This window comes from Oryza sativa, chromosome 6, assembly GCF_034140825.1.
Source record: "Oryza sativa Japonica Group chromosome 6, ASM3414082v1".
NCBI lineage: Eukaryota > Viridiplantae > Streptophyta > Magnoliopsida > Poales > Poaceae > Oryza > Oryza sativa.
The window spans coordinates 803205-815279 of NC_089040.1; the positions used below are offsets into that span (position 1 = coordinate 803205).

The 12075-nt window shown below is 42.8% G+C and overlaps 2 protein-coding genes across 10 annotated transcripts; both read left to right on the top strand.

Moving 5' to 3' along the window:
• Window positions 1-40: 40 nt before the first annotated feature.
• Window positions 41-9828, top strand: LOC4339893 (putative acyl-activating enzyme 19). 9 transcript variants are annotated; one of them, XM_015787460.3, is made up of 19 exons: window positions 41-351; window positions 437-853; window positions 1253-1449; window positions 2157-2357; window positions 3093-3803; window positions 3949-4679; window positions 4947-5022; window positions 5101-5187; window positions 5979-6022; window positions 6407-6515; window positions 6595-6654; window positions 6840-6924; window positions 7183-7247; window positions 7699-7758; window positions 7874-7918; window positions 8702-8805; window positions 8882-9223; window positions 9302-9397; window positions 9474-9828. In XM_015787460.3, exons 1-17 carry the CDS (start codon window positions 105-107, stop codon window positions 9102-9104), a joined length of 3462 nt encoding a protein of 1153 aa, XP_015642946.1. In that variant the 5' UTR covers window positions 41-104; the 3' UTR covers window positions 9105-9223; window positions 9302-9397; window positions 9474-9828. The 9 variants fall into 9 exon arrangements, with proteins under 9 accessions (XP_015642946.1, XP_015642947.1, XP_015642942.1 ...); XM_015787461.3 differs by having other exon boundaries at window positions 9302-9382; XM_015787456.3 differs by having other exon boundaries at window positions 9310-9397.
• Window positions 9829-10282: 454 nt separating this feature from the next.
• Window positions 10283-12075, top strand: LOC4339894 (uncharacterized). Its single transcript, XM_015787465.3, has one exon. The coding sequence runs from the start codon at window positions 10367-10369 to the stop codon at window positions 11801-11803; it is 1437 nt and encodes a 478-aa protein (XP_015642951.1). The 5' UTR covers window positions 10283-10366; the 3' UTR covers window positions 11804-12075.

The following is a 12075-nucleotide window of genomic DNA, read 5'->3' on the forward strand; positions in this document are numbered from 1 at the left end:
GCGAAAGCGGTTTTGTCGTCCACGCGTGCTCTCCCCTTTCGAACCAAAGCTAGTTCCCTCTTCTGGTCTTGGAAGGCGAGGGAAACCTCGCTGGCAGCGGCGGAATGGCGGCCGAGGCGGCGGCGGCGAAGGAGGAGGAGCCGTGCTGCATCTCCCACGCATTCGACCGCGCCGCCCGCCGGAACCCTACCGGCCTCGCCGTCATCCATGCGGCCTCCTCCTCCTCCTCCGGCTCCGACAGCGAGCGCCACTTCACCTGCGCCGACCTCCTCGCCGCCGTCTCCACCCTCTCCCGCCACATCGCCGCGGAGCTCAGCTCGTCTACCTCCCGCCACCGTGATGAATCGCCTGGTGAGTGAGCGGTGACTTGGTTCGTGTTTTTTTTAATTAACTCGTAGTTTCGTCCTCTGATCGAAGGGGGAATTTGGAACCCTAGGCTGTTCGGGTCGCCCCGTGGAAGCCGCCGCGGCGCCTAGGGTTGTGGGGGTTTACGCCTCGCCTTCGGTGGAGTACATCGCCGCCGTCCTCGCCGTGCTCAGATGCGGGGAGGCGTTCCTGCCGCTGGACCCATCGTGGCCAGAGGAGAGGATTCGATGGGCCACCTCGTCGTCGAATGCGGTGCTCGTTGTATCATCAGGGGGTTTGGGAGCAGCTCATGTGTTTGCGAGCAGCTCTTGCTCTGTTATTCACATGGACGACGACTTATGGCAAGTGTTTGAGGATGAAAAGGGTGGGATTGGTCGAGATGAGCTTGCTTGGCCGTGCAAGTACAAGAAGCCGAGGGAGTTCTGCTACGTGATGTTCACATCTGGTTCCACTGGAAAACCCAAGGGTGTTTGTGGAACAGAGAAAGGTAACGTCACTGCACCTTGCTTCTGGTTCACTGTTTCTTCTATGCTATCATTTAGAAATTTTGCTTCTGACATGGCAAAGGAATTGGTTGACATGTCTCTAGATGCTCTTCTTGAGAAAGAGTAGTTTAGTATACTGCCGTCATGGCTATCTTATGCCAATGTTTACAATATCCAAAATGCTAGCCTAAGCCCAAATGTTTACTATGCCAAACTGCAGGCATAGAGTATCTGAAATTACATGGTAGCAAAAATATATGTTACCAGCGAAACATTAAATGGCTCATGTTTTTTTATCTTTTGCTTTGTAATTTCTTATTTAAGGTCTGTTAGATTGTCTTTCTAGGTTTGGATTGGGCGGACAGCTCATTAAGATCTCTTATTTTGCTATTATTCCTTAGGTCTTCTGAACCGCTTTTTGTGGATGCAAAGATGGAAACCTCTATGTTCAGATGACCTGTTATTGTTTAAGACATCTGTCAGCTTTGTAGACCATCTGCAGGAGTTCCTTTCTGCTGTGTTGACTTGCACAACACTTGTCATTCCTCCTCCTAATGATTGGAGAGCTAATCCAGCATCCTTGGCCAACTTGATTAAGGTTACCTAGTTTAATCATTGTTTTGGTGGAAATATTGCTATTCTTTTTTAATGAAATAGTAGGGGAGAGAGAGTTATGCTTTCATTGTCCAATTTGTCTTCTCCATAAAACATTATATCCAAGGCTTCTGCTTGTTGAAATAAATTGCAGTAGCGTTCGAAAACAGCATCTCTGATGAATTTTGCAAATATAGTCCTTTTTGTAGCAGTCATTTTGAAATTTTGAATTACAATTTAGTGGGGCAAACTAGGATGAAAGTGGACTGTGCACATGTTGGCACGGTTGTACACTAATTTGCGATAAATAGGCTTACCTTTTCATTTTCCTTACATTTTCGCAGTTAGGAATTTTTTTTTTCTAATACAAGTTATATTTGCTTAATTGTGTCCAAAAGTGGGTAAAATTTAATGTATATTAGTACATTTTTGTCCTCTTTCAAATATCATTGGAAAGAGCTACTGCTAAGAGATATAGTTCTACATTATTCTTCTTCCGTAGCAAAACAGTAATTTTAGGATGCTACCAATGTTGTCAGAATTGGTACTATAGTTTCTGGCTCTTGTCTATTTTAGATTCAATTGCTTTGATAAAAAAGTAGCAACTCATATAATGGGATTTTCATGGTAAATCAATACATATTACGATTATAGCTATTACGCCATGTTCTTCTTGGTGGGCCTGATTTTTTTTTTCTAATTTTTTCTTAGGCATATGGTATATCAAGGATGAATTTGGTTCCATCATTGATGGAGATAATACTACCTTCCCTGGAGAAAAATCTTTCATGGGGACATAACCCGCTTAAGATGCTAATATTTAGTGGCGAGAATCTATCCATATTGTTGTGGAAGAGAGTGCATGAAATTCTGCCAGAGACTACTATTGTAAATCTGTATGGAACGACAGAGGTGAGAAAATTAACCACTTGCATTTCATATTATGTTATCTTTGTTTTAATAATGTATTCTTATAATCATATGGTTTACACCATTTATCTTACTGGCTTCTGGCGATCAAAATCAACAGTACATTGGCCGGCCATCTGGCTTGACTTCTCCTAAAATAAATATTGGTGAAAACTGATTTGTACCACATCTTTTCCATGTACACAGAATTGAGAGCATGACTTGTGTCATCTTTACTATTGTTAGCATAAATTACAGTAAAATATTCTTGCAATATTAAGCTTGTGACCATGAGTGGTAATTCATGGTTTGGTTGCACATCATTTCCTAACCATCATTTTACTGATTCCTGTTATACTAAAACTTTAAGGGAGTTATGATGAAGAGCACATGTGCCATAAGGGTTGAGTAGTTAAATTCTCTTACACCTTTTTATTCAGCATGAATCAAACTTGATATTTGCTTCATGATAATTTAAATTGGTCTTGAATTATGATATGAAAATTGAAAAGGTACAGTTAGTGTTCCATTCTGAAACACGTGTTACGGTGTTAGGTAACTCGTGTAGCAATATAGCGTACTTATCATTACTTGGTATATGAAGGCCATCGAACTGTGATCTTGAAACTAGCATGTTTCATTTATGCTATATTGGTCCTGTTCTCCTCATGCAAGGAGCTGAAATGGCAGTGGTGATATTTCTTCTTTAGCTAATAAAATGTTGCGCTTGTGATTCAGGTTTCTGGTGACTGTACATTTTTTGATTGCACAGATCTGCCTATACTTTTAAAGCGAGAAGAATTAACTAGTGTACCAATTGGATTTCCTATTTCAAATTGTGAAGTTTGTATTGCAACCGACGCCGAGGTAGCAGATGAAGGAGAAATGCATGTCACTGGAGCATGTTTATTTGCTGGATATTTAGAAGAGTCCATGGCGAGTAATCACACTGAAGACAATGGAAGTTCAACATACTACAGAACCGGTGACTTTGCTCGACGCTTAAAGAGTGGTGAATTTATTTTCCTTGGGAGAAAGGACCGTACTGTAAAAATTTATGGGCAGCGTTTTTCACTGCAGGAAGTGGAATCTACCTTAAATGAACATCCAGATGTCAGTGCTGCTGCTGTTACTTTTCAAAATAATGAATTTCTGGATTTTAGGGCATACCTGGTGCTTAAGAGTAGCGCCGCATCTGTGGAAGACTGTCAGCGGCGTAAAAGATACAAATCTTTTGAAGTTATCATGCCATCAATTCGAAGTTGGCTCATAATGAAGCTTCCACCAGCCATGATTCCAAGGTTTTTCCTTCCCATGGAATCATTACCTCTGACTTCTTCAGGAAAGATTGATTATATGAAGCTATCAAGCTTGAAGTGTGCCTTGGAGTCCTGTGAAACTGAAACTGAAAGAATTACAGTTAATCCACATTTGCAAGTTATCAAAAAGGTCTGTTCAAGCACTCTCTTGTTTTTACCGTCTACTCTACTGTTAATTTTGTTTCTGTTTGTTTCTCTTTGGAGCTATTGTATTCTTTGAGTATTCATTATTATAATGATCATTTTTTACTGATGTCATCTCTTATCTACTGTAGGCATTTTCTGATGCCTTACTTGTTGATGAAGTTTCCGAGTTTGATGATTTCTTCACCTTGGGTGGTAATTCAATTTCTGCTGCGCACGTAGCCCACAAGCTGGAGATTGACATGAGGATGCTTTATATATATTCCACCCCTTCTAAGCTCTTGGATGCTTTATTTACAAAGCACGGTTGTTTACTTTCTTCTAGTCATGAGCCTCACCCTAAGAAGGGATTGGACATATCTTCCAGCATACATAGCTCATTTAATCCGATCGCTACAAGTGTAGATGATAACTTTCCTGAAGTAAAAGCACATATAAATGGAGATGGAGAGTGTGCACATGATGCCATTTCAGGGAATTATGCAAATGAAGTAGATGGCCAGCTTAACAGAAATGTGCCTTTATCTAATGATAGATACCAGACAAAATCCCTCTTGTTGGATACATGCTCAAATGACAGAAACAGTGTCGATGTCAGTCCATGGATCTTGAATTTTTGTTTAGTAAAGAAATGGTCTATTGGACGTTGCAATAGATTTATGCATGGATACGAAGATAAGCTGCAAATTGAAGATGTTTGCTCATATGTTCCCTACAACAAAAGAGGTTATCTTCAGGCCCTTTGGAACATTCCTCTCGGTTCATGTGTTGACGCGTCACCTTTGCTTGTCTCCAACAATGGCATGCTGAGTATATTTATCGGGTCCCATTCACACAGATTTCTCTGCATTGATGGCTGTAGGTGAGTTTTCCTTGTTGCAAGGAGTTTTTTTTTTATCTTAACTAGTCATTGTTTCTTTTGCTTTTCCTGATTTACTTTGAAGTTGAATCTAGAACAATCTAATGTGCCACATACGCTCTAATGTTCTTATGAAATGGCATGTTGTGTATTTAATATAAAGTAATTTATTATTGATTTGTTTCATTTTAATTTGATTCAATGAAGTATTTAGGTTCTGACCTTTGCATACTAACTGTTGTTTGAACTTGCTCCCAACATAATATGAAGTGGTTCTGTGAGGTGGAGTGTCAAATTGGAAGGACGTGTAGAGTGTTCTGCTGCTATAACAGGTGACTTTTCAGAGGTAACTCAACAATAAACACCAGCACGAATTCACTTAGCATTCTTGCAGCCAGTTCATGGTAGTACATCTTTTGGGCAGGTTGTAGTTGGATGTTATAAAGGGAAAATCTACTTCCTTGATCTGTTAACTGGAAAACAAGCTTGGACCATTCAGACTGATGGAGAGGTACAGCTGCTGCAATTTTCTCATTCAAGACATCTTTTAAGCCTTATAGTGACATAGAAGTTGTACTTTCATTTCAGAATAATACCGAAATGACGCTGAACTGATTATTATAAATTATAGATATACTCCTAGTAAATTTAGGGTTTCGGCTATAATCCCTGTTATATTTTCATATTATTGAAGTGGCTATACTGTAACTCCCTAATTGCTAATGGTAAATAATAAGATAAGGGGACATTTATGTAGATTGTAGAAGTTCCTCCCATTAAGCATCAGCTGGAAAGATATATAGTGGCAGGTGTCTATCTCTTCTTAAAGAAAGAGCATCCAAAAAGGTGCCTTCATTTAATTGATTTATTACGGACAGTACTTTATTTTTCGTGAAATCAAGGGTTTGTACTGCCTAATAAGTCTTAATGTCTTGCTATATTGAGGCTTATGAGTCCTTTTTATTGAGTTTATTTCAGTTTTTTCCTACTATTAACTAGCAACATGCTATTGGGTGTTACAACGAATGCAAGTAAAATAGTAAATGCATTAGAAGAGTGACACACATGTCTACGCATATCTAGCCATGCAAGTTGGGGATGGAAGTAGGCAAAGCAGTCTCGAAGTTATGCCATGACTAGTTATTAGTTCTGTTGGATTTTGTTCCAACAAGTTCAGTATGGCTTTGATGCTGAACTTTCGAAAAACAATATGCTATTATTCTCCTGGTCACTATCACCTCACAGAATGTTGTCACTGTTCATGTCTCACAATCTCAGATTGAGGTATCTATCTTCTTGCAGGTAAAAATGCAACCGGCTGTGGACATGATAAGGAACTTAATATGGTACCATTTTACTGTTTCATCCATAGTACATTAGTACTCGTTATCCTTTGCACTTTATACTTTTTCTCTGGTCTGATCAAAGCATGTTTGTTCCAATAATAGCCTCTCTACTTTCAACTAGAATGTGGTAGTCATGTAAGGGGGCTTATGGCATTCTAGTCTTAGTCTAGTGTTTTGTCATGGCAATACATATGTTTGTCTTTGACCTCTTACCATACATCCAATTGGTGGTGTCTCGACTAACTTTACAGGATGATGAGAGGAACCAATACCAATAGTCTCTCATCCTATGTCCTATTCGATCATACAGATGCATACCCTTACACAAAAGATGAGATTCAGCTTGTAGTTTTTTATTAATTCTATGTGGTTTATAATCTGCAGGTGTGGCTCTTATGACCACCATTTATATGCGTTAAATTACAAAGATCGTTGCTGCACTTACAAAATTTCTTGTGGTGGAAGCATTTATGGTTCTCCTGCTATAGACATGGTATTCTTCCTCACAGTATGGTTATTTATTTCATCTAGGCTATCCACAAATACTTTGTCATCTATATTGCTCCTTGCAGACACACAACATGATATATGTTGCATCTACGAGTGGCCTTGTGACTGCAATATCACTTGAGGTGAGTTTTAGTGTGATAACTTTAATTTAGGGAAAAAATACAGCCTTTTCCTTCTCATCGGTATTTCTTTCCTTCTTTGGGTTCCATGGGAGATGTCTTTGTGAACTTGGTGATATCAACGAAAACATCATTAGCAGCTTAATGTTTGAAGTATTCACTGGTTTGTGGTTTCTTTGTGGTAACAGGTATCGTCATTTAAGATAATTTGGCAATATGAAGCCGGGGCACCAATTTTCGGTTCTCTTGCTATACATCATCATGGTGGAAAAGGTAGTCCTCAAACATGTTGCAATGTGCATTGATATCCTTCAATATGCACTTACTTGTGTTTTTATTATATTTCCTCACAAAAAAAGATTTAAAGAAATGCAATATGTACAGCGTACCACAGGATCAGTGAAAACTATATCATATGTATAGTTTGGTAGTATATGTGTGTACACGGATCAAACATACTTTTATGATTCGATCAAATATATACTTTTATGGCATGCAGTTTTTGCTGATGATTGTAGTTGCAATTTACAGTTATCTGCTGCCTGGTGAATGGTCTGGTGATTGCATTGAACTCACATGGCTCTGTCGTTTGGAAGGTGCAACAGCTTTATACAGTACAGTTTTGCAATTGAATGACACATCATGGATGTAGTTGTTGATCATCTGTAAAATACTAGTGGAAATTCATTATTCGTATTTGGTCAAACTTATAAGCAGGTGTCATTAGAGCACATATAAACTGAGTACCTCTTATGATAGCTATGGCAGTATGCCACTATTAATTCTGCTGGTGCCAGCAAGTGGTGGGTTGGATAAATGGGTTAGAAAATGGCTCCCATGTTAGGCAAATGGGGTTGGGCTTGGGTCTAGTGCCATGTGAGCAGGAATTGGTGTAATGCCAGATGATAGTTTGGTTGGTTAGGCTTATAAAAAAAATCAAGCTTAGATTACCAAAGTAAATCCAGTTTTATTGTGGTGTGCCCTGGTGCTTTCTAAACACATTGATGTTGCTTTCAACAATGTAGTAACTAATTTTTAAAACCACAGGCATCTGTTGGTGGTCCTATTTTTGCTGGTGCATGTTTGTCATCTGGCCTTCCTACTCAGGTATGGTATCAATTTATGTGTCTTTTCATTGACTAATGATCAAAAGTTACATCTGTAGCTTATGGAGTTCCATGTGAAGTGTAGTGAAAATCTTTTACATATATGTCATTTGCAGGTGTTGATACCTTCCCGTGACGGAAGATTATACTCTTTTGATACTGTAAGTTTTGATCTCCTGAATTTTGAACCTCTTATGTGAGCAGAACTTTAGCATAGAGTAATGAATTATGCATGGTATTGCATGAATGCTGCACCATACAATAACTCTGTATTTAAACAACAGTTTCAAAATATATTTGGTGCTCGTGTTTTCAAACACAACACACCCGAATTACAATTACTGATCATTGGACACCTCTCACTGCCATGCTCCTGTACTTGTTTCCTGATGCTAATTTAGCCATTTCAGGGAGTCCTCAACGTAAGGGTGGTCAATGAAACTAATTTTAGAAAGGGATTATCTGTTAATTAAAACAGAACTCTTCAATCGTTGAACTGTGTCATAATGTGTTTCTAAATAACCAGAAAAACAAAAGGGTATCTTCACAATTGATTGGTACCTAGCAATTTATTACAATTCTGATTCCCATCTTTTAGCAAAGACTAGCAAATTGCATGTGCACTGCAACAGCAAAAAATAAGTCATGTTGTGCACACTCATTCTTTGAAGAATCTGCAAACTGGCCCTTTCCAATTCCTTTTAACTATACGGATTACTTCCCTACATACTTATCAGGTCTTACCAAACAAATATTAACATCATTTTGCTTAGACATGCTTCTTGTGGGGGCCGTTTGAATTTAGTGAGCACGTATGTTTCACCGAGGAGGAGGCCCCATATGTCAGCGATATAGGTGGTGGTGGCAGATTCACTTCCGCCACCACTACTACCTTTTAAAGTAGTGTAGAATACAGGTAGTGGAGTGATTTTTTTTTCTTACAGACATCTGGTGCTCTTCTTTGGAAATATGAAGTTGGAGACCCTATTACCGCATCTGCTTTTGTCGATGAAGTGTTAACAGCAACCTCACCTGGAGCATCTGAAAGGTATTTCATATATTGATAACATAGTTACGCAGTGATCATGTATCAAGAAAATGACCACACCTTTTCTTATATATAGATTCGCTTGTATCTGCACGAGTTCGGGACAGGTCCATGTCATTAGGATTAGAGCTGATGCTAAGGAAGAGAAAGTTAATGGAAGTATTTGTAATGACTTGGTGCAAGGATTTGCTGCAATAGATCTTCCTGGGGACATCTTCTCATCGCCCTTGATGGTTGGTGGACGCATCTTTGTTGGATGCAGAGATGATCAACTACACTGTCTCACAATCAGCTCATAGCTTCAAGCCGAATAATTGGAGGGCAGATAGTTTGCTTCGCATTGCTGTACCGAGAGCTCAGCTAGTCAGCATCATATCCATCCTGCTATGATTATACAACGAGAACATTTTCCCTCCTGGTAAGACGCACATCATTTACTGTTCTGAGTGCAATGTTTACTTTTGAAGTAGTCTTCTGAACTAGCCAACAATGGAAGAATTGCAGAAGCTGCTGGTCTTCCTGCAAATTAGCAACAGTGAAGAAGTGCAAAATGAAACAGGACGACGTATGGACTCCGGTAACTAGGCACAAGGTTTTGAACGTCAAAAATTCAATTTCACAACATGAGTGTTTTCCCCATATGTAAAACCACTTCCGTTACTCTGCAGGGCTATCAAGCAGCCGCTGCTTACTTCAGTTATGCATTCTTAAGGCTGTGATTTGACCAAACAAACTACACACTCAACTGGGGTCTTGTTCAGCTTTGCCTTACCCGGGCAGCTTGGTTTAGGGATGCAAATGGCCCGTATTAATTAAGGCCTGTTGGGTTTAGAGGAATTTCGCGGGAATTTTGAAGGAATTGAATTGTTTGCTGTGTAAATCATGTAAAAATTTCTGCTTTTCGAAGGAGCCCTTATCGGGGGAATCCTTGCTGCACGGGACCGAAGTCACCGAACCTCTGCTGTATTGGTGGTGACTGAGATGTTGTGCAGTATGCCAATTCGTCCTTGTGATTCAGATTAACCGTAAGCTCTCCAGTTCAAATGGTCTTCTCGTGGGCCTCTGTTTCAACAGCATTTTGGGTAGTCTCTACTCAAATCCGAGTACCATTTGCGACAACGCGCTGTGAGTTCGTTAAGTTGCTCCCAAAAATCCAAGGGTAGGGTCCGAATGATACTCAATGTGAGTACCATTTACGACAAAAAGGAAAAGTTAAGTTGCACCCGAAATCTAAATGTTTATGTAGTAGTATAGTATACACTAGTAACTTGCTAACCAACTCGTTCGCAATTCACAAAGTGCTAAAGGGTAGCACAAAGAGAGAGTAGAAGCAAGCGAATGCAAAAGAATTAAAGAAGCCTTTATAAGAAGAGAAGGCCAAGCTTGTGTTGGGTTGGCTAAGGTAGCAGCAGTCCAAGGCCCACCAAAGCCCACACCAAATAGAATAGCAGCCTCTCTCCATCTCTCTCACACACTCAACTCAACTCGACTCAACCAAGCCAGGTTGAGGCGGCGCGGCGACCAAACCCCCACACCCGCAACCACCCACCACCCGCCGCCGATGCCCGGCGGGCCCTCCCGCGCCGCCGATGCGGACGACGACGACGACGACGAGCTCTCGCGCCTCCTCTCCCTGGCCGAGGCCGACCTCGAGGCCGGCCGCCTCCGCGCCGCGCACAAGCACGCCCGCCGCGCCGCCCGCCTCGACCCGGACTCCACCCGCGCCTCGCTCCTCCTCACCGCCGTCTCCGTCCTCGCCGCCGACGACTCCTCCCACCGCGCCACCCTCCTCCTCCCCGACTCCCCCCACTCCCAGGCCTCGCCCCTCTCACCCTCCGCCCTCCGCCGCCACTACAAATCCCTCTCCGAATCCCTCCGCTCCGCCCCGCCCTCCTCTTCCCCCGCCGTCTCCTCCGCCGTCAAGGAGGCGCTCCGCCGCGCCGCCGACGCCTACGCCGCGCTCGCCAACCAGGCCGCCGCCCCCGTCCCGCCCACCTTCTGGACGGCCTGCGCCGGCTGCCGCCTCCTCCATGAGTTCGACCGCAAGTACGTCGGATTCCGCCTCATGTGCCCCTCCTGCCGCCGCACCTTCCTCGCCTCCGAAGTGCCCCCTCCGCCGGAGGCTGAGGCGGAGGCGGAGCCAGACCCGCTGCCGCCGGCTAAGAAGAAGCCCAAAACCCAGAAGCGTGAGATGACGCTCGCCGAGATGCAGCTCCAGCTCTCCAAGAAAAGAGCAACCAACAACTCATCCAGACTCGACGAGGATGACGACGATGACAATGACGATGACGATGACGATGATGAGGGAGAGGAGCAGCAGCAGAACAACGACTCTGAGATGATGGATGTGGAGGACTCAGACTTCTACAACTTCGACGCCGACCGCTGCGAGAAGTGCTTCAAGAGAGGCCAGGTGTGGGCATTGTACGGTGATGATGACGGTATGCCTCGTCACTATGCGCTGGTGGAGATGATTACACCAGGGGGCCGATTCCGTGCACAGATAAGGTGGCTTGATCTCCAGCCAGATGGAGGGGAGGGGACGCCATGTGGGGAGTTCAAGGTCGGGAGAACGGTTACCGTGCATTCAGTGAACATCTTCTCGCATCAGGTCGCCTATGAGAGGGTGGCGAGGGAGGTGTACCGGATTTACCCCAAGAAGGGCTCGGTTTGGGCGCTCCATGGCGGAAAGGATGCCGATTCGGGGAGGCCAAAGTATGAGTTTGTGGTGTTCCTCAGTGGGTACAGTGACCTTTATGGTGCCAGCTTCGGCTACCTGGAGAAGGTGGAAGGTTTCAGGAGCATCTTTACCCGCCAGGATGTCGGTCGCGATGCTGTCCAGACCCTTCACAAGGGAGATATGGGGAAACTCTCGCATCAGATTCCGGCGAGGAGAGCGCCCAAGGGTGAAGGCTCAACCCTGCCTCCTACTGATTGCTGGGAGCTTGACCCTGCATCATTGCCTTCTGAGTTGCTGCATGACAATCAGCAGAAATAGCCGATGTGGTAACTTCGAGAAAGTATCTTAGCTGATAGGATTGTTCATACTGTAGAATTTGTCGGAGGTCATAGGTCTGTGGTGGTCTGCCTAGTGAAATGATCCGGTGATGCATTTGCTTCACCTGCTTTGGATGTATGTTCCTCCATGCTTATGGCTCCTCGTCAAGGTAGAGATTTAGATAGCGGGATACTTGTACCTGATGCTGTGTTCAATTCCACCATCAACAACTTTCAGTGCATGAAATGAATCATCTTTTGGTATTGATGGTA